At 41.2% G+C, this 22184-nt stretch overlaps 1 protein-coding gene across 1 annotated transcript in view; it reads right to left on the bottom strand.

Annotated features, from left to right (window-relative positions):
- Positions 1-22184, bottom strand: part of KNDC1 (kinase non-catalytic C-lobe domain containing 1) — a gene marked incomplete at its 5' end in the record, with an annotated part of 88212 nt that overhangs the window by 47578 nt on the left and 18450 nt on the right. The window contains 2 exons of the mRNA XM_083363312.1: positions 3364-3510; positions 14054-14112. Of these exons, the coding sequence (XP_083219438.1) occupies positions 3364-3510; positions 14054-14112 (206 nt within the window). The remainder of the gene's footprint in view (positions 1-3363; positions 3511-14053; positions 14113-22184) is intronic.

Raw genomic sequence — 22184 nt, 5'->3', positions numbered from 1 at the left:
GTGCAGATCCGAAGTGACGTAAAACTGAATGGCCTCCACATGGGTACTGATGGCCATACACACGGGTTGCGTGGCGGCCGTGATAGGCCCGGACAGGAGCACTCGACCATCGATGGTCTCCACAAGCATGGGCGGATCCACTGGACACTGGGGAACAGCCCATTTGGCCACAAAGGCCGAATCCATAAAGTTAGTGGTAGCCCCAGAGTCAATTAAGGCATGGACCGGAATCCCCTCTGGCTTGCCAGGAAGGATCAGTCGTGCCTCCAAAATCAAATGCCGTGGAGGGTCACAGGCACCGTCGGAACGGCGTCGCTCGGCGTGGTCGTTGTGGGTCGCCCGATCTTTCACACCGTCTAGATCGGGCTCGGGCCGTTTCCCGATAGCAAAGCAGGGGACTTTCTTGGGGCAGGCTTGGTCACTGACGCCCGCTGACGCTTCTTCGGGCAAGAAGCAGCCAAATGTCCAGGGTCCCCACAGTAAAAACACAACCCCTCCGATCGTCGTCTGTCCATTTCCGTCACCGATAGACGGGACCTGGCGGCACCCAGCTCCATTGGCTCCTCCCTCTGGACTGGGGGCTCACGCACAACAGGGGCGGCAGGGGTCTGTGGGGTGGCACGGCGACTCTTACGCTGCTGCAGCCGGGCATCGATCCGCAGACAAAGATGGATCAGCCCATTCAGGTCTGAGGGAATGTCCACGCGGGCCAGCTCATCCAACATCTCCTCTGACAAGCCATCCTGAAAGGCATCCACGAGCGCAGCCTCATTCCAGGCGGAATCCTGGCTAAGCAGCCGGAAATCGCTGATATAGGCCTGTAGAGGGCGCTGACCCTGCCTCAAAGCTTTCAGGCGTCGGGTGGCAGTCTGCGCCTTAATCGGGTCCTCGTACATGAGGCGCATATGGTCACAAAACCCCCCAAAGTTATCCAACAAAGGGCTAGGCTGTGCCAACAGAGGCGTGCCCCAACGAGCTGCATCTCCCGACAGAAGGCTCAACACGAATCCCACCTTATCTCGGTCTGTGGGGAAATCAGCTGCTCTCACGCTGATATAAAGCTGGCATTGTCCCAGGAAGGCAGGAAACAGTTCTGGTTTACCAGCAAATTTATCCGGCATAGCTATCTGACATTTCCTCCTGGGTGGGGGGGCAGCATGTACCTGAGCCTGCAGTTGTGCCACCTGAGTGGCCAGCAAGGTGAGTTGCTGGTTGAGCTGGGCATTCTCGGCAAGAAGCTGCTCCATCGTAGTAATAAGGGGTGGGTGGCTGAAAGCAAACTGTTCTGAACCAGCCCTCTTCTAGCAAACCCCTATTCAAAAAGAAGAGACTGGAGAGCGTCCAAGGCTAAAAGGCTTCTGCCAAGATTTAATTACGCAGTTAACAAAAACACTAGAGCTTGTCTTCTCAAGCGGAAAAGTTGCTTTCAGCAACCAGCCCCTCCCCAAACACTCCTTTTATAGAGAGCTCAGGGCGTGGTCTCCCTGTGCCTCCTCCCGAGGAGTCCCATAGCCTTTCTTTGTTTGTTCCTGCTCGACTGCCTCCTGCGTCGGGCGTCCTTGAACAGGGCCAGCTATGGGTCATCATCCTCCGCACTCTCGGGCTCACGCAGCTGAGAAGAGGTCCCCGGCTGAGGACTCTGCAAAGCCTCCAAACCATCATCAGCCGGTTCGTCTCCCTCCTCCCCCTCATCTGAGTCCTCCGATACATCGGACCCGGCTGTCGGACCCACAGGCTGGCCCTGAGTCACAACAGATATTTAAAATCTGCATGATGCAGCTTAGGTAGATCATCTGTTAGTTTAGGATGAGATATCATCAGAATGCTGCAAAAACTCAGCTGCACACCATCACCCCAGGCCAGACATTCACTAGCAGTTGTTCTTTAGCATCTGGATGCATGTGAGGAACTGCATGGGCTAAAATGTCTTTAAATTGAAGGAATAGATGTTGAGGGCTCTCCTGGCTCTTACTGCAGCAGCAAGTGTATGTCGTGGGCAAGGAAGCCTTTATCCAATTGGCATTTGAAGGTCCAATTGGTTTCTGCATCTAATTCAAAACGCTGGACTCAGCTTATGAAGCTAATGCAGGTTGGTTCCTGTCTACCTTCTAGATCACTGATGGCGAATCTTTTAGAGACTGAGTGCCCAAAACCCACCCCACCCCCACTCCGCCCCGCCCGCCCGCAGGGCCACCCGCCTCCACAGCCCGCTGCAGATCATCCAGGCAACCCTGCAGCGCCATGGCGGCCACGCTCTCCGCCTGTGCCCCGCAGCATCATCTGCGCGCGATGGGGTGTGAAGGCAGATTCTTGTCCCTGCTGCCCGGCTGCCATGTTATTGGCTGCGCTGTTCCGTGTGGGCCACGCCCGGGGCAACTTTCCTCCAGGGGGGCTGCTAGTAAGGAGGGGGCCATGGGGGGAGACGGGGCTGGGGCGATGGCACGCATGCCCACAGAGAGGGCATATATATAGGTTAAAACAACTGCCTAATGTGCAATCAGCCCAGGTTCGAATCTCAGAAGGGTATGGCTGACTGATGAAAACAAATAAGTTTGAAATGCATATCAGTCTCCCTTTAATTCTTTGTTAGCAATCTAAAAAAATTTACACAAATATGAGCTGTCACTGTTGTGACTACTGCCTGCGGATGGCCTTCAGTTAGGCCGAAACAGGAAATAAGATTTGTCCCATGTTTGGGCCTAGCAAGGTAATCTAAATAGTTAACAAGCATTTATGTGTGTGTGTGTGTGTGTGTGTGTGTGTTGTTTGAGAGTTTGTTGTTCTGCTTTGTAAGCTGCCTTGAATCTTTGGGAGCTGGCAGAGTATACATTTTTGCCATAAACAAACAAATAAAATATGCATATGAGCAATATCAAAGTATTTGAGCCAAACAAACCAAGTAAGGTGCCGAGTCTAAAGTGAAGTATTCTGATTAACATTGCATACAATCCTGACTTATGTTAGCACACAGTTCTTTTTTTATATATTATAAGTTATTACTGTCAGCATCATAACTGCAATGATCTACTGTTCATTTCCTTGGAATGCATTATTTTAAAAATTTCATTGAATGTATTTATTTAGAACGTTTGCCCCCTATAAACTCATATATTTCCAAACTGCTATCCTTTTGTTAAAGAAGAATAGTAAGTTCTATGCAGAAACGACAAACCATATTAATGCCAGACAACATGTGCTGTCTCCCCTTCTCTATATAACAATAATGCCTATATTTCTAGTAATACTGTTTTACCCATACTCAGCTTCAGCAAATTATCTTCTAATGAAACAGTGAAAGGAAGATTGGATAAATGTTGCTATTCAAGACAGCAAATGAGGTTCCATTGACAAAATAATGTTTACCTCAACATCTGGCCTTTCTTTAGGATTTTCTTTCTGCATTTGTCCAAGCAGAGCATGTAGATCCTGGCTAAATTCTGGATCCATTTCAGTTTCCATCGTATATTCTAGCGCTGCTGTTAAAGTAGCTCCTAAGGAATACAGATGGGCCTGCAGAAATTAAAAACAACAATAAAAACAAGACACTTTACCAAGTACCACTCTGTGCTTAAACCCAATGTAGCTTCACTAGAACCAGTGAGTTATAATTAACACTATTCAGAAGCTTCAGCTAATGCAGAAGGCGCTACGCAGGCAGTTTTTGGAGCTTCGCAGTGGCTCCGTTCTTCTGTGAGCTACGTTGGTTGCCAGTTTTTTTTCCAGGTCCAATTCAAGGTGTTGGTTATCACCCTTAAAGTCCTTCAGGGCATGGGTCCAGGCTATTTGAGGAACTGTCTCACCCACACTGGCAGAAGGGAACTGCTGTGGACCCCATCAGTCAAAGAGTTTTGTTTGGTGGGGTCTAGAAGACAAGTCTTTTCTGCCGTGGGTCACATCCTCTGGAACACTGTGTCCCCTGAGGTGAGATCCACACCCATCCTTTTGGCCTTCTGAAAGGGCTTAAAGACTTGGCTATGTGCCTACTGGACTGGAGATGGCTAATGGATTAGATGACATCTCCTCTCCTCCCACCCTCCCAAAGTGTGTACCTTGGTCTCTTCCCCTCCATCTTGGTCAAATTAATTTAACTGAATTTTAAATTTAAGATCTCTATTGTTTTAAAATTTTATTTGACAATGGAATTGAATCATTGTAAGCAGCCCAAAATCGCCCTTGGGAGGGAGGGAGGAAGGGAGGGAGGGAGGGAGGGAGGGAGGGAGAGAGAGAAAGAGAGAGAGAGAGAGAGAGAGAGAGAGAGAGAGAGAGAGAGAGAGAGAGAGAGAGAGAAAGAAAGAAAGAAAGAAAGAAAGACTCATTTTTATGCCCAACATAAAAGGACCTTTATTGACATGCCATTATAGAATATTTGAAATATTTTTAAATGTAAACATTTCATATTTAATAAAACTAATGTTTCTTTTTTTTCCTTGACTAAATACTTGTAGGGGGAAACTTGACTTTTTCCTTGACTAAATACTTATAGGGGAAAACTCTGTATTAAGCTAACCTGGAATCTGGAGTTAGAGCATATCAGGAAAATATTTACCCATTTCTCTGATTCCCCATTCATTTCTTTGCACTAAAACAAGAAGTGAACCCCTTACAAATACAACATAAGCAATGAACAACCTTTAACTACTTCTACAATGTCTCAAATGAAACATATCAGGATTATATAGTTCTGGAAAGGGACAAATGTGGCAGAGTTAATTATACTGAATAATGCATTTATGAGTTTATGCATCACACTAAGTTGCAATATGATTTGTTTTTTTTATTTATCATGATGGGTACACATGGCCATCAACAGGATGGAAAATAGAATCTGAAACAACTCTGACATATTGTCAACATGAATGATTCTTTTAAAAGCCAGTAATTCATCAGATTTCCACTAGGCGGAGCTTTCTTCAAGTCAGTTCAAATATTCATTGCAAGTCCAACAGAACAAAACAGAGTTATACTTCAAACATTTTTTAAAGAATTATAAATTTAACTTCACTAAAACTAAATGAGTTAATAGTTCTTAAAAACTCTTTGAATGAAATACAAGGTAGGAAAGAAATGGAAGGAAGGATCAAGCAGAAATTTCCACATGGGGAAAATACGCTTAATGAAGACTGTATTGCTAGGTTTCATAAGCACAAGAAATTGATAGAAGCACAGCTTAGTGGATTTGCTACGAAGCAAACCTGTTGTTTGTAATCTTCAGAGAAAAGAAATTCAGATATTAAATGGCAAAATATCTCCTCTAAGTTTTACTGGACAATTCAAAGATACAAAATTCTAAGACAGGCATGGCAAACTGCTGGCCCGCGGGCCGGACACGTCATCCTGAAACCGCACCCACCCCATTGCCGGCAATGGGGGAAAAGTCACGATACGTCGCGCAACATCACTTGACATCGCAAGTTTGACATGCCTGTTCTAAGACATAAATCATTAGCAGAAGACCTTTAGTCCACTGAATCTTTGTACAAATGCACCCTACATAAACACGACCTTTGTACAAATGCACCCTACATAAACACAATCTTTGTACAAATGTACCCTACATCAGGAGTCCCCAATCCCCGGTCTGTGAACCGGTACCGGGCCACGGCACGCCAGCAACCGGTCCACAAGTAAAGCCCCATCCGTGGGATGCAAGCAGCAACAAACCCAGGCACTCTCCGGTCCGTGGAAAAACTCTTCTCCACGGAACTGGTCCCTGGTACCCAAAAAGTTGGAAACCTCTGCCCTACATAAAAATAACCTTTGTACAAATGCACCCTACATAAACACGTGCCCCACCCTTTTGTGGTTTTCCTAGAAAACAAGGGAAACGTGGTTCATTCCTTTCAGGTATTCCTTGGCTTATGACAGGGGTGTCAAACTCAATTTCATTGAGGGCCACATCAGCATTGTGGTTGCCCACGGGGGGCCGGGTGGGTATGGCCAGGGTGGCCGTGGCCTACTGGGTGGGCGCAGCTGGAGTGCGTATGGCCTACTGCAGGGGTGTCAAACTCAATTTCATTGAGGGCCGCATCAGCATTGTGGTTGCCCTCAAGGGGCCGGGTGGGTATGGCCAGGGTGGGCGTGGCCTACTGGGTGGGCGTGGCTAGAGTGCGTATGGCCTACTGGGTGGGCATGGCCAGCTCTACATCATTGGGATCAAGGGTGCCTATGGGGGCCTGAGCAGGAGTGGGACAGATCTGAGGGTCTCTGGCAGAGGGCCAAGGCAGTGGGGGCCATTCCCTCACTGTTTCCAGGATGGCTTCGTGGGCCACATGAAACCACTTCACGGGCCAGATCTGGCCCCCGGGCCTTGTGTTTGACATGTCTGGCTTATGACCACAATTCAGCCCCACATTTCTGTCTCTAAGTGAGACATTTGTTAAGTGAATCTTGCCCCATTTTGCCCCAACAAGTGAAAGGAAGATTGGATTCCTGCCGCAGTCATTAAGCGAATCACTGCAGCTATTAAAGTTAGTGACACAGTTTGTTAAGTGAATCTGGCTTCCCCCATTGACTTTTGCTTGTCAGAAGGTCGCAAAAGGGGACCGCCCGACTCCGGGACAAATATGAGTCAGTTGCCAAGTGTCTGAATTTGGTTTACGTGACCTTGGGGAAGCGGCAATGGTGGTTAAATGTGAAAAAATAGTCCTACGTCACTTTTTCCAATGCTGTTGTAACTTTGAATGGTCACAAAGTGAACTGCAGTAAGTCCAGGACTACCCGTATTGGTAACAAAACCAAAATCCATAATCAGAATCTATCTTCAAATAATTTTGGAGGGCAACGAAAAATGAAGAGGGGTGATCGGTTCACCTTCTTTATTGGACATGCTCTAGCAAAGGCTTCAATAATCCTTCACAACTCTATTTTAAGTTACGGACAAAATACACGTTAGGGCAAGGAGCACAGCTTCATTTTTTAAAAAAAACCACAATGAAAAAAACTAAAATGAATAGACTTCTTATCTTAGTACATGCAACACAGTGAATTTTCTAGCAAGAATCTAGTTACCCACAATACTCTATTCCAGACATGTCAAACACAAGGCCCAGGGGCCAGATCCGGCCCGCGAAGTGGTTTCATGTGGCCCGCGAAGCCATCCTGGAAACAGTGAGGGAACGGCCCCCACTGCCTTGGCCCTGGCCCAGAGACCCTCCTTCTGCCAGAGACCCTCAGATCTGTCCTACTCCTGCCCAGGCCCCCATAGGCACCTTTGATGCCAATGATGTAGAGCTGGCCACGCCCACCCAGTAGGCCATATGCACTCTAGCCACGCCCACCGAGTAGGCCATGCCCACCCTGGCCATACCCACCCGGCCCCCTGAGGGCAACCACAATGTTGATGCGGCCCTCAATGAAATTGAGTTTGACACCCCTGCTCTATTCGGTGAACTAACATGCTGGTAAAAAAAAATCATACATATTTTGCAACATGGAGAAAATTGGACATGGGAGAAATCAAGAGGGGTGGATGAGATATAGTTATGGGAAAACGTTACAGCGATACATTAACATTTGGGACCAGATAAAATATATTAAACATATATTGTACAATATAAAGTGAGTCAATACGCCTATGCAATTATTCAGAAATGCAGCATGTATTTTTGTCACCGCCTTAAAAAGCAAACTTCTCTGAGAACAACCTGGCTGAAAAGTAAGCTATAAATATGTTAAATGCAATCAAGCAATAATTATGCTAATATATTTGGCTATTTAGCAGATATAGTAAGCGGGTTGATCTCAGTACAATTTTTTTATATTCTTTGAACTGATGAGTTTCTGAGAATGATTACTATTGGGGTCTATAATCTTTTGGCTGCAAGGGACTCCAAGTTGTGAGCTGTTTAAAAAGCAATCAGCTTTACATTCAACAAAAATGGTCTCAATCCTCCAAATATCACTCAATACTCCAAGGGAAAGATAGGTAGCTTGGTGTAGTGGTTAAGGCATCGAGCTAGAAACTGGGAAATTATGAGTTCTAGTCTTGTCTTACGCACAAGCCAGCTAGATGTACTTGGGGGGGAGGGAGAGGGGGGAGAGAGAGAGAAATTTTCCAAAGAAATGATCAGAAGTTTCCGGAAAGAACATGGGAGATTTCTAAGTGATATTTTGATCCTTGTTATTAGCTGCTTGACACTATATGCTTGATGAATACACAATATTCTTCTATCCCATACTGTACATTTTATCCTTAAAACAACACTGACAAGAACGTGACATTTTAAAAAAAAATCTAGTACATTTGCAATATTATGTTTATTGTTTCAACCTAGCTTTTGAACACAGGACAAATTTACAGTATAAGTCAATTTCGGATGGATGTGGCTGCTTGACAGAAACTTCCAGCCGAGTGGGAGAAATTTATCTATCGAGAAAACATGAAAGAAGCAGCTGTTACCTGAAGTAGAGGGGTTGAACATATGTGAGACAAATTAGACAAGATATTTTAAACAACAAATGGAGAATTAATATAGATTTTTATGTTATTGCCATTGTCCCCCTTTAATTCTCTTTATTTTGCCTTCAAGTGGAGTTTTAAATCCACAAACTTCTCAATTCAAGTATGGAATGAGATTCTTCGCCACCTCCTGGACGACAAACAACCATTTCAAATCCAAATGGCAGAAATGCCGCCATACACAGGCTGAAAATTATTTTAAAGCGTTATGTGTGTAATTTTTTTTTAAATTCAGCTTTAATAAAACAATCCATTTATCATATTACATTCCATAAAATCTATGCCAGCAAAGGACAAAGACACCGGTGTCTTTTAAAAGAGTATGACAAATTTCTTATTCTGATTAAATTTCCATTTCAAATTTATTCGGTGAAACTCAACAATGTATTCTGTTTCGTGTAGTTATAGCAATGAAAATTTTAAGCAGGACCAGAGAAAATATGCCAATCTTAACAGAGGACTAAAGGATCACACAAGGAAAGAGATCCTAAAAGCTTGCACCCTATTTCTGTGAGAGTATATTAGTTTAAAGGAACTACCTTTATTGGATCAAGAAAAGAATTTAAACACACAATCCTAGATTATAATCTCCCTTCCTTAAGTCAAGGGAAAATACCGTAAGCCCAAAGACAAGGAAAGGTTAGATGGATCTAAGCAATATCGTTTACAGAAATCTGCCCATAAGCATTGAAACTAAAAGTTGCCGCTGTATACACAGATAGATTTAGGCAGAGATAAACTTAAGGAAAAGCACAAAAAAAGCAAAGTAGTTTTTTAACAAGATTTTGCAGACACTAAACTAGAGTACTGCTGCAAAGCTCTTTAGAATATAACGTTAACTATATATGACATAAGGTTACCAAAAAAGGGGAAAAAAAGAAATGCTTGCTGTTCCTATAGTTAATTAAATGAGTCACATTTTAAAAGCCTGTTTGTTACAATAGCTTAGCTGCTCAGATGTTTTTAACACTGAGGACTCACATACTGAGAACAAGGGAATCCATATTTGCAATCTGCAGTATCAGTTTGAATGGTAGCTTTGTAATATGGACAAATGCCCCATTTGAGGGCTGACGAGCGATAATGCTTAAGGCCCAACAGAAGCCTACAGTTCTGCCAGTGGATAGAATCAATCTATTAAACAAATCTCAGGTGGGAATTTATGTAGCAAACCTTATTTGAAATGTGCTGTCATCTCTTTTCGGCCTTCGTGCAATTTAGGGAGAAAAGAAGGCAAACGGAATTCCCACAGGGAAAATGAAAGCCCGTAAAGATGGGCATTTTTAAAAACTAAACAGTTCATAAAAACGCTCAGTGTTGGCGCATTGCAAAAATTTACGTTTTAATTGCAAATTCTAGGAAGAAACTAAATAAAAAAAACATTGTAACATACAGTCCAGGTCTTCTATTCCCTGTTTTAAACATATACTTATAGGTTGTTCCACAATACTCTCCATTAATCTGTGGTCCCATTTCCTGGAAATGTGTAGAGTTCAGTCTCCAAGGCTAAAGATGCAGTTCTGGAAGTCATGTAGCGAGCGATAACACATCAACTGGGAAGATAGCAATAGCACTTAAGACTTATATACTGCTTCACAGTGCTTTACTGCCCTCTCTAAGCGGTTTAGAGAGTCAGAATATTTCCCCCAACAATCTGGCTCCTCATTTTGCTGACCTCGGAAGGATGGCAGGCTGAGTCAACCTTGAGCCGGTAAAGATCAAACTGCTGGCAGTCCCCAGAATTAGCCTGCAATTCTAACCACTGCGTACCATGGAAGGAAGGAAGGAAGGAAGGAAGGAAGGAAGGAAGGAAGGAAGGAAGGAAGGAAGGAAGGAAGGAAGGAAGGAAGGAAGGAAGGAAAAAAGGAAGGACCAGTAGCAATAGCACTTATATACTGCTTTTCCCTCCTCACTAAATAATCATAAACTCCATCCTATCTCAGAAGGACCTCAGAAGGATGGCAGGCTGAGTCAACCTTGAGCCGGTAAAGATCAAACTGCTGGCAGTCCCCAGACTTAGCCTGCAATTCTAACCACTGCGTACCATGGAAGGAAGGAAGGAAGGAAGGAAGGAAGGAAGGAAGGAAGGAAGGAAGGAAGGAAGGAAGGAAGGAAGGAAGGACCAGTAGCAATAGCACTTATATACTACTTTTCCCTCCTCACTAAATAATCATAAACTCCATCCTATCTCAGGAAAAAGTTTCAACTCATGGACAGTAATGTTTATAATAATATATTATTATAATAGAGCCAGTTTAGTCTAGCAGTTAAAGACACCAGGATAGAAAGCAGGAGACCAAGAGTTCAAATCCCACCTTAGCCATGGCAGTCAGCTGGGTGACTTCAAATCAGTTACTCTCTCTCAGCCCAACCCACCTCACAGTGTTGCTGTTGTGGAGAAAATAGGAGGAAGTCGTGTTGTATACGTTCGCCACTTTGAGTTACAGTACTTGTAAAAATAAAGGCAGGAGACAAACAAACAAATATATTTCTTGTGAGTGTAAACTAAGGAATTATGAAAATAGGCCTCCTGGAAAGCAGAGAACATGATGGAACGTGGGGTAGAATGGAATGGTTAAATAAAAATTGGCTGTACCATTTAAAAAGTATGGTGAGAAGAGATAAAGTATTAGATGGGTCAGAGAATAGAGAATAAAACTGTACTTATTTGAACAGCCTTGGCTCCCAATTTCTTGCACCCGAAAGACCATTTCTTCTCAATACTATCTTCCGTAAATATATATCAGTCAGTAATATATGGCCTGTAAAGCTGTTTGCAATGATTGTGTTTTATGATGGTTTTGTCGAATACTGGGGCTTCCAGTTTTCAGCAAAACTGCTCCCATAGTGAACCACATAGAAATCCCAGCATTCACTTTATGATCATAGCATTCACTTAACAACCTGTTTTTTTGACCATCATAACAGGCTAACTCCATTACAGTTACATGTCAAGGACTATCCTCATTGTAAAGTTTGAGAACCTCTGATCTATGAGATTGTGCAAAAGTGGTCATCAACAGATTAAGAATATGGCATCATGTTCTATTACACTATTATATCTGACTCAGGAGAGGCTGTTCTGGTTCTAGGTCAATGTTTGGATACAATGGCCAGTGGGATGGAAAGTGATCTGATGCTGATCAGCTGATGCTTAATCTATATAACAGTCTATGGGTAGGTTGTTTCCACATGTAGAAAACACTTGTAGATCTGCATTCTCATAGGAACTGATACATCACTTAAGATATATTCATGGAACTAGTAGAGTCACTAAAAGCCTAAGTGACAAAGTCCTTCAGTTGATAAAACAAAACTAGACAGGGGACATCTCAGGCCATGGATGCATGCCCTGATAACTTCAGTTTTTAATTACCGTAATGGCTCAGTGGGTTAGGATGCTGAGCCTGTCGATCAGAAGGTCGGCAGTTTGGGGGGTCGAATCCCGAGTGCCGCATAACAGAGTGAGCACCTGTTACTCGTCCCAGCTTCTGCCAACCTAGCAGTTCGAAAGCACGTCAAAATGCAAGTAGAAAAATAGGGACCACTACGGTGGGAAGGTAACAGTGTTCCGTGCGTCTTTGGCGTCTAGTCATGCCGGCCACATGACCACGGAGACGTCCTCGGACAAGCGCTGGCTCTTCGGCTTTGAAACGGAGATGAGCACCGGCCCCTAAAGTCGGAAACAACTAGCACGCGTGTGCGGGGGAACCTTTACCTTTACCTTTATTCTGTGTGGGGCTGTCAATTTGATGGAAAGCTAAGCTAATGCAACATTGAGCAAGTTACTGCCACTGCAATATAATGTTATCCTAAGAATTTTACTGGCTGCCAATTTGTCACCAGGTCTGATATAAGGTTGTAGTATTAACCTACTTGAGGTTAAATATATGCGCAGTCTGACCAATGCAATCATCCTCCGAAGTTGTCCTGATGATGTCTATAGATATTTCATTTGATGCCATGCAGAAAAATATATTATCAGAGGTAGCTCTAGTTTTCAGAATCTTGGTTGGTTAGAAATAAAGCAAATAATTCAGGGCAAGCTGGAAAAAAATCAACTTGACATTTACAATTTCGTAATGGTATTCTTATGCCACCTGTGACCATTTTCACAAGACAAAATATTTATTTATTTATTTATTTTAATTCCATTTATATCCCGCCCTTCTCCGAAGACTCAAGGCGGCTTACAAGCTTAGCAGTAGCCTTCATTCTATGTATGTATATATTTTATAATGTATTGAATTTATTTTAAAATGCTATATACTGAGTAGAATTTTTAAGACACAAGTACTCTTGAACTTTAGCTCACCGTTCTGCTCAACTGATTTCTCAAGTAAGCTTGCAGTAATTTAAAAAAAAAAATACAAAAAGTTTAAAAGTAGACTAAAGTTAATATTGAAGTAAATTAAAAATGCTTTAAGACATTACTGAACAGATGTGAGAAAGCTACATTGCTCTGACTTTACTTGATCTTGTATGATAATAAAGTATCCCCTGAAGACCTGTGCAGTCCTACCAGCCAAGATTTCAGAAACAATTACTAATAATGAGAAATACATCAATGCATATGAATACAATTTCTAACTAACAGTCCTCTTCAACTTTACTTAATTCCTAATAATGTTAAGGGTTGCTTGTGTATTTTTGTTGGCAGAAGTAAGGAAGTGGTTTTTAATTACATTCTTCCAGTATGTTTTTTAGACTTCCCAGTTCCTGGAACTCCTTAAGCAACCTCTCTTCCCTATATTAGCTGGGTCTACAAGCCTAAGCAAGGTAGGACAAACACGCCATCACACCTGTCGAGATGTCACATTCTAGCAAGACCCAACCTAAGAGAGAATTCATCTTAACATTCCCACACAAATGGAGCCCTTGGTGCTTTCTGAACTCTGTTGGCTGCTTACCAATATTTCATTACCCAACCAAGCAATATCATCAGTCATCATATTGATAACGTACCTGGTTGGATAGTGAAACATTGGCAAGCAAACAACCTAGTCAGAGAGCACCAAGGACTCCACAGTTCAACCCTGAGCTACCTATATTCTCTTCTACTGATTCCCACACATGCTCAATTTCAGGTATGTTACATAACAGAAGCAAAAAAATATCAAATAATAGAATTTTCAGTAGAAAATCAGCACTGATGAGGCCTTTGGATATCTGATCTTGGGAGCTAATGAAATAGTTGGCATAATTAAGGTTCTAATTCATTTCAAATCCTAAATAACATTTACGAATCACTAGACTAGGAAGATTCATGTGTAAATTTATACAGACAATAAAATATTCCAACATTATTTTTACAGGCAATACCAAATAATGTTAAAGCTTGCTACAAAGTTTATAGTTAGCCCATGAACAAATGCATACAACAAAACATGTAAAACATGAAAGTATGTTTACCGTATATATATATGGTATATACATACATACATACATACATGTATGTATGTATGTATGTATGTAATAAATTCTGACTAAATTCTAGAGAGAAACCACATGGATATTCATATAGGAACCATACCAAGCATTCAACATTTTAAAAACATTTCTTTATAATTAAAGAGGTAAGAGTTTATTACTTACCTCAAATGTGTTACCAGTTTCATCAATCTCTGGTGGAACAAAAGCACCTTCTGGATCATCTTTAAATAGAATTTCATATTAAAGCATTAAAGTCAATTCAAGACAGATAAAAAATCATTTTAATCAATACATAGTGATATTTTGGCTTACATTTAAAGATGTTGGTTTTTATTCAGAGCGAGTATTCTGATTTTCCTCTTTGTAATGTATTCTGTTCTTCTAAATCACCTAGTCTTCATAATTTTGCAGAACATATAAATGTATGTGATAAATACAATGCTCCAAATCATTTAAAAATACGTTGAGTCTAATTTCATATTAGAAATATCTACATTAGTGAGCAAAGCAAAGTTTTTCAATAGGACATCTACATTTTCTATGTAATACATTATATAGTTTGAGAATAATTATTCCTGGCATCAAATTCAAAATGGAGCATTGGAAAAAGAGCTTGCTGTCAATATGTTGATCAAAGAATGTATTTGCATATAAAATGTCTCAATTATTTTGTTTTAAATATTCAAGTACAATGAAGAGACTATTCATAGTCTTTCAAATCTGCTCAGTTCATGCTTTTACACATCACAATTGAAGCCACTGCCTCATTAGTAAGAGACAACTCTATCAGAACATTTCCCACAAAATGTGTTCCCTTGTCATTTCAACAATTACATTAGAGTGAAAGGAAACATAAAAATGTACTGTTAATGCACTTATGAGATCTAGCAGCCTCAGTAATGCTGATATTATTGTTAAATAAGTGTGTCTCTGTGTGTTTGTGTGCGTGGGTTAAAAAGCACAGAATAACCTTGTTGAAGATCTCTGAGGCTGTTTGTTTAACAAATACTGTCAATCATATATTAATATATTTCAGAAGAACAGTGAGGTTTTTGTTTACATTTAACTTGATATCCTTAACATTTATAATGCATCAGTTTCTAGAAGACAGTAAGATCCATAAAGTTGAGAGAGGGAGAAAAAGAATCTTCCAGAGTTCTAATTTCACTCTGCAAAAATAAATGTCTTGAGATTTAAGAAAGTAACAGCATGACATTCCAGCATTCTCTGTCATCCTCAAATATCCCTAAGAGTTACTTAATCAACTACATAAATGTTGAAATGCAAAGCTCACGAAAGGATAAATGGAAAAATTAGGGGAAGTTTCATAATTCTGGTTACCTGTCCTGCACCACATCAAGATCTTGCCTCAAAGCAGGACCAACCAGAAATCAGCTTCCCAAAATGAGCAAATTATGCAAGGATCCAATCAGGAACCAACACCACCAAAACAACCAATCAGGATCAAGCACAAGTCCTAACCCTAACCAATCAGAGACCAGCCCTCTCCAACCGGAACCAATAGGAAGGCAGCTTAGCTAAAAACCAATCAGAAGTCAGTTCACCTGGCTATAAAGACAGACGCCAAATCAGTCCCTGTTTGCAGGCTACCTTGCCTCTGAAGATGCCACTCACAGTTCCTGGTGGAACCACAGGAAGTCTACTGACTAAATCATGGTCATTAATCCCTGAAGCTCAATACAGTCCAACAGATACAAATAGTCCTTGACTTATCACCACATTTGGGATCAGAATCTTAGTCATTGAGCACACTGGTTGTTAAGTGATATGCCTATGTGCTCAACGACTGCAATTCCAGCTCTCTCAGCTGCAGTTGTTAAGTAATCATGGAGTGCCTCAAGAGGTAGGGGAAGCCTGGCACCCATCATCATACATAAATATGTCATGGACCTCAAATATCTGCAGGGCCCATTGGTGTGCAGAAACCTGTCACAGGTCGGGGCCCTCTTCCTGCCCTACCACACACAGATCCATTTCCCTTTGCCTTTTTTCTGCAGCTGCAGAAAAAAACCTTCAGAAGAATAGCGTTCCCCAGCTTTCTGATCAGAAAAACAGCAGAAGTTTTTTCTAGAAAAATGTGACACAGACTTAATAACATGTAATATACTGTAATACTATACACCAGGGGTCTTCAAACTTGGCCCTTTTATGACTTGTGGACTTCAACTCCCAGAATTCTGGGAGTTGAAGTCCACAAGTCATAAAAGGGCCAAGTTTGAAGACCCCTGCTATGCACAGATATGTTGTAATGCCACATTATATGAAAACCTTGATTATAAGTAGAGTCAGGTGATGGAAATGAGAATAAAATAAATTATAGAAGCTGAACCTACACCGGATAAACAATAAACTAGAAGAATATAGATTCCACTGAAGGTGATCGGCCAATCATTTGATTAGGAAATATGACAAGTGAATTGACAGGAATAAGTATGTGAGCTTCATTAGCATAAAGTGATCTTTAATTAGTTTCTCATACAACTTTAAGGAATATCTCAATAAATGGTTACACTGATGTTGTAATATAGTCTTCAAAAGTATTTACACAATCTGTTGGCATCAATTCTTTAATGATACAGTACGTATTTCCAATTTTTTGACAAATCATGGATGTATGAAAAAAGAGTTTCCATTAAGTGGCTGTTCATGAGATTGTCGGCTTGACTTGGATTTTGAAATCACATGCTCTTCTAATCATCCATCAACCGACAGGAGGTAACACAATATCATTTGTTAAGACACCAGGAAAAAAAAATCTACCTCACATAGAATGTTCTGCCTGATCTTATTAATAAGATGTTAATATCAGCATAGGCCCCATGTAACATCCTAGAAAAATATATATGCATATCCTTCGGAAGTTAATCAGCATGCTCCTGACTGAACAAACATCAGCATTAATGAGGTCAAGTAAACAAGAAGCTATCTGTATAGAGGAACTGTTGAAGGAACTCCAACATAAGATATTCATGAAAAATTATTCATGTCTTTGCACATTCATTGTTTTCATGAATCAAGTGAGGCTTTAAAAACACTAAATCTTCCAAGCTGCAACATGAGGCCACTTCTTAATAAAATGGAAATCCAAAGGCAGAGCTTCAGAATTATGAATGTTCCCAACATGGTTGTTCAGTTGTGTATTTGTATGCCATTCTATTGATTTAAATGATTTTAGAATGAACTAGAACACCATATTAACTGTAAAATTAACATGGTTTTAAAAATGGAGAAAGATACCCATCAATAATTTGTGTTGTGCTGATGACACTGCTCTGACAGCTGAAATGCAAATTATCTGCAAATCCTAGGAATAAAAACTGAGGAATACAGTGAAAAAAGGGGCAGATTAAATGTAAAGAAAACTCAATTAATGATAACAGGTTCAGCAACCAGCCTCAGAAAAGACAGTGAAGATGGATAACATTTGCCTCTTAAGAGTCAAGTATTAACGGCAAAGAAATCAGCAGTCAAGAAATATGCCACAAACCAGCACTTAACAGGCCAACAATGAAAGTTTTGGGATAGGTATTCAGATGGTGGGATGTGTCTACTGGAATCATGCAGGAAATGGTTTCTCCGTCACATATGGAAGCAAAAGGTGGACAAGTAATAGAATAGAAAGAGAGAGAATTTTGAATGCTAGTTTGGGGAAAGACTTCTAAGAACACCATGGATAGTCAAGAAAACAAACAAATGGATCATCAAACAAATCAACCCAAATGATCAGGCTCAAATTATCCTATTCAGATACATTATGTGAAGACTTCTGCCATTAGTTCTCTGGAGAAGTCCATAATGCTGGGAAAATTGGAAGGAAGTAAAAAAAGAGGACAACCAATGAAAAAATGAATGGACTTGATTATAGCAGCAATGGATGTGCTCTTGGAAGATGAAAAAGATCAGGGGCAGACAGATTCTATCTATGCGGTTGCCAAGAGTTGACACTCACTTAATGACACACAATCAATCACTCAATCCTTATAAGGGTAAACTTGATTTATTTTGAATTATTTGTGGCTTAAAACATAGGATAAAGTGGCTGTTCAAAAGATATCGAAGTATATGGAAAGTACCCACAGGCAATTACAAATCTTCAAAATAGTAAACATTGTTTTCAAAAATGCCAAGAATCACCAGGAAACCAACAAATATAAACTGCTAAACTCAAACATAACATTAAGTCAGTATCTCTTAGCTTATTGAGCAAGCCAATCTGGGTTGTATATCATACCATCATAGAAACTGCAATGGGACAGGAGAGATTACATTCAACATCATTTAAGACTTTTAACATTTTACAATGTAACTAACCTGCAATGGAAGCCAAACTGGCTTTGCAAATATGCAAAGCAATGGAGTTGGAGAAAAGTCAATGAAGATGTGAGTAAGTTTATTAGAGTTTAAGCCAGGGGTATCCAACCTTGGCAACTTTAAGACCTGTGAACTTCAACTCCCGAATTCTCCAATTCCCAGAATTCCTCAATTCTGTCAGTTGAAGTCCACATAATTTTAACACTGCTGAAGTTGGACAGCCCTGGTTTAAGCTAAGGCCCAACGACAGACATATCTTATCAGTAGTATAGAGCCATAGAGTAGACAAAGTTACTCCAGCCATATCAGTGCTAAATGGCTTTCCAATAAAGTTAGAGGAGGTATTTAGAGAGATACCACTATACATTGCATTATAATCTACCGGAAGTAATACAATTGCATTGCTAAAATAGGAATTTAAAAGTTAACGTGAAACATGAGAAAATTTGTCAGACTGGCATGACAGCAATGCGTACACACACAAAATTATCTGTTCCATTTATTTTGGTCCACATAGGGAGCTTGAGGAATTTAATATCTTCTGAAAAATATGATGGAAATAATTAAGGGGAAAATAATATTTCATACCTGCAGTTTTCCGCTTTGTTTTAATCTCAAGTTTTCTCTGGATCCGAGGGAAGTTACAAGATCCTTCTTCTATCACAGCGGCTCCCAACTTTTTCTATACCCCACACCCCTAGAACGCTTCTAATATATTCTCGCACCCCTTACAAAAGTTCAAAATAATGGCAAGGAATTCTGCATATACACTATAATTTTGAAAAGCCAAGTTTTCGCACCCCCTGGAATATGGTCCTACACCCCCGGTTGGGAACCCCTGTTCTATCAGAACCTTAAGAGTGTCTCTATTTTTTTTTTCTTGTTGCTCTTTTTAATATTTTCTGGGAGGTCTTGCTTGCCAATTGCCTATAATCAGCAGCCCCCAACCTTTCCGGCTCTTTGGACTGGTCGGTGGCAATGGAGCTGGTTCCACACAAGTGGTGGATGCATGCACACAACTCCATTTGCACTAATGGAGGGCACACATGCCGGCTGCTTGCACAAATGGAGTTCTGCGCACTTTTCTGCTCGCCTGATGCTTGCGTGGCCTGGTTATCAGGCTGTGGATCAAGAGTTCGGGACCCTTGGCCTATATTATTTGCTCCTTGATATTTCTATGTCTACTCAACTAAACATGAAATATGGGGTACCCATCCACAACCTTCATGTGGGGCTATTTCTCCTCAGTTTTACCCCTTGATCTGTTTCCTTCAATATCTCATCAGAGCATGCTCCTTGATCCTATTTTTCTGGAGCTAAGGTCATATCCCTTCAACATTCCATTGTGATATAGTGTTCTTTCTGAAATATTCTGCTAAATAATTAACACCTCAATACTACAAATCCTCTCAACAAATTTAAGATTAGCAAACTCCCAAATCTATCTTGGGTATTTTTTTCCCTACTGTTTCCAATCTCTTAAATAAGGACATCTCTTGGGGATATCTCCTTATAGTTCAAAACAAAAAAAGGAAATATTTCCTAGATTTGTACCAGATGGCTCCTTGATTTACTTACGCTTTCAATGAAAAGAACCAAGAATAAGGATGGAGTGAAGCTGGTTATAAAGAAGACTGATGCTTCAAAAACCTCCCAAGTATCCTGAAACTTCACTTCTTAAGACTTTACTGCAATCTGATTCTTCCCACCATAAAAAAATAAGACCCTAGGAAAGTAGATTCAGGTAAGGGTTCCCTTTTGTGTTAAAAATACCACCTGTGGTGGGACAAAGAAGGAGACAGAATGAGGAAAGTAGCACCAGGCATTGTGATACGAGTCTCACCCCTTTTTCAGGTGTGTTATTACTGACAGAAGAAGCAAGCTCTTGAAGATACTCATGGCTCCTGATGAACTGGTTTTGTTCTCTTCACAATCTTCCTTTAGTAAGGAAAGGGAGATTGAAACAAAGGTGGATTCCTCCAGAGCCATAGGAGCTGGTGCTTACAGAAGCTTGAAGCTTGGCTTCTGGAGAGCCACATGTCAGCAGACAAAGCTATAAGAACATTGATCCCTACCCATGGATATCATCCACACTACAACCTACCAGAATTAACCAAGGTTTCAGAAATGTCACAAATCACACATAATACATGGGCGGGTAACAGTTTCGGGGGTGGAGATATATAGAAGTTGGGACGAGTAACAGGCGCTCACTCTGCTACGCGGCACTTGGGATTCAACCCGCCAAACTGCCGACCTTCTGATCGACAAGCTCAGCGTCCTAACCCACTGAGCCACCGCGTCTATATATACACATATATATAGATATATACCCCCTTCATGGATTACTGCCTTGTCGTGGCGAAGGGGCTTGCATAATTCAATGAAGCTATGAGCTATGCTGTGCAGGGCCACCCAAGACGGAAAGGTCATAGCAGAGAGTTCTGACAAAATGTGATCCACTGGAGAAGGAAATGGCAACCCACTCCAGTATCTTTGCCATGAAAACCCTATGGACAGTACCAAAAGGCAAAACGATATGACTCTGGAAGATGAGCCCCTCAGGTCGGAAGGCGTCCAATATGCTACTGGGGAAGAGCAGAGGGCTAGTACTAGTAGCGCCAAAAAGAATGAAGTGACTGGGCCAAAGCCGAAAGGACGCTCAGCTGTGGATGTGTCTGGTGGTGAAAGGAAAGTCCGATGCTGTAAAGATTTTTTTCTCCATAGGAACCTGGAATGTAAGATCCATGAATCAAGGAAAGCTGGATGTGGTCAAAAAAGAGATGACAAGACTGAACATCGACATCTTAGGTATCAGCGAACTAAAATGGACAGGAATGGGTGAATTTAATTCAGATGACCATCAGGTATACTACTGCGGGCAAGAATCCCTCAGAAGAAATGGAATAGCCTTCATAGTCAATAAAAGAGTAGGAAAAGCAATACTGGGATACAATCCTCAAAATGACAGAATGATCTCAGTTCGAATCCAAGGGAAACCATTCAATATCACAGTAGTCCAAGTCTATGCCCCAACCACCAGTGCTGAAGAGGATGAAATTGACCGGTTCTATGAAGCCCTACAGCACCTTATAGAACTAACACCAAAAAATGATGTTTTTATCATCATGGGGGATTGGAATGCTAAAGTAGGAAGCCAAAAGATAACCGGAATAACAGGCAAGTTTGGCCTTGGAGTACAAAACGAAGCAGGGCACAGGCTGATAGAATTTTGTCAAGAGAATACAATGGTCATAGCAAACACTCTTTTCCAACAACTCAAGAGACGGCTCTACACATGGACATCACCAGACGGTCAACACAGAAATCAGATTGACTATATGCTCTGCAGCCAAAGATGGAGAAGCTCTATACAGTCAGTAAAAACAAGACCAGGAGCTGACTGTGGCTCAGACCATGAGCTTCTTATTGCAAATTTTAGGCTTAAACTGAAGAAAGTAGGAAAAAGTACTAGGCCACTCAGGTATGAATTAAATCATATCCCTGTTGAATATACAGTAGAGGTGACAAATAGATTTAAGGAATTAGATCTGATAGACAGAGTGCCTGAAGAACTATGGACAGAGGTTCGCAACATTGTACAACAGGTAGCAACCAAAACCACCCCAAAGAAAAAGAAATGCAAGAAAGCAAAATGGCTGTCTGAGGAAGCTTTGCAAATAGCTGAGGAAAGGAGGGAAGCGAAAGGCAAGGGAGAAAAAGAAAGATATGCCCAATTGAATGCAGAATTCCAGAGAATAGCTAGAAGAGATAAGAATGCCTTCTTAAATGAACAGTACAAAGAAATAGAAGAAAACAATAGAATAGGGAGGACCAGAGATCTTTTCAAGAAAATTGGAGAGATGAAGGGAATGTTTCATGCAAAAATGGGCATTATAAAGGACCAAAATGGCAGGGACCTAACAGAGGCAGAAGAGATTAAGAAGAGGTGGCAAAATTA

The sequence above is a fragment of the Vipera ursinii genome (assembly GCF_947247035.1).
Source record: "Vipera ursinii genome assembly, chromosome: 5".
NCBI lineage: Eukaryota > Metazoa > Chordata > Lepidosauria > Squamata > Viperidae > Vipera > Vipera ursinii.
This window is presented reverse-complemented; position numbering and strand designations above follow the sequence as displayed.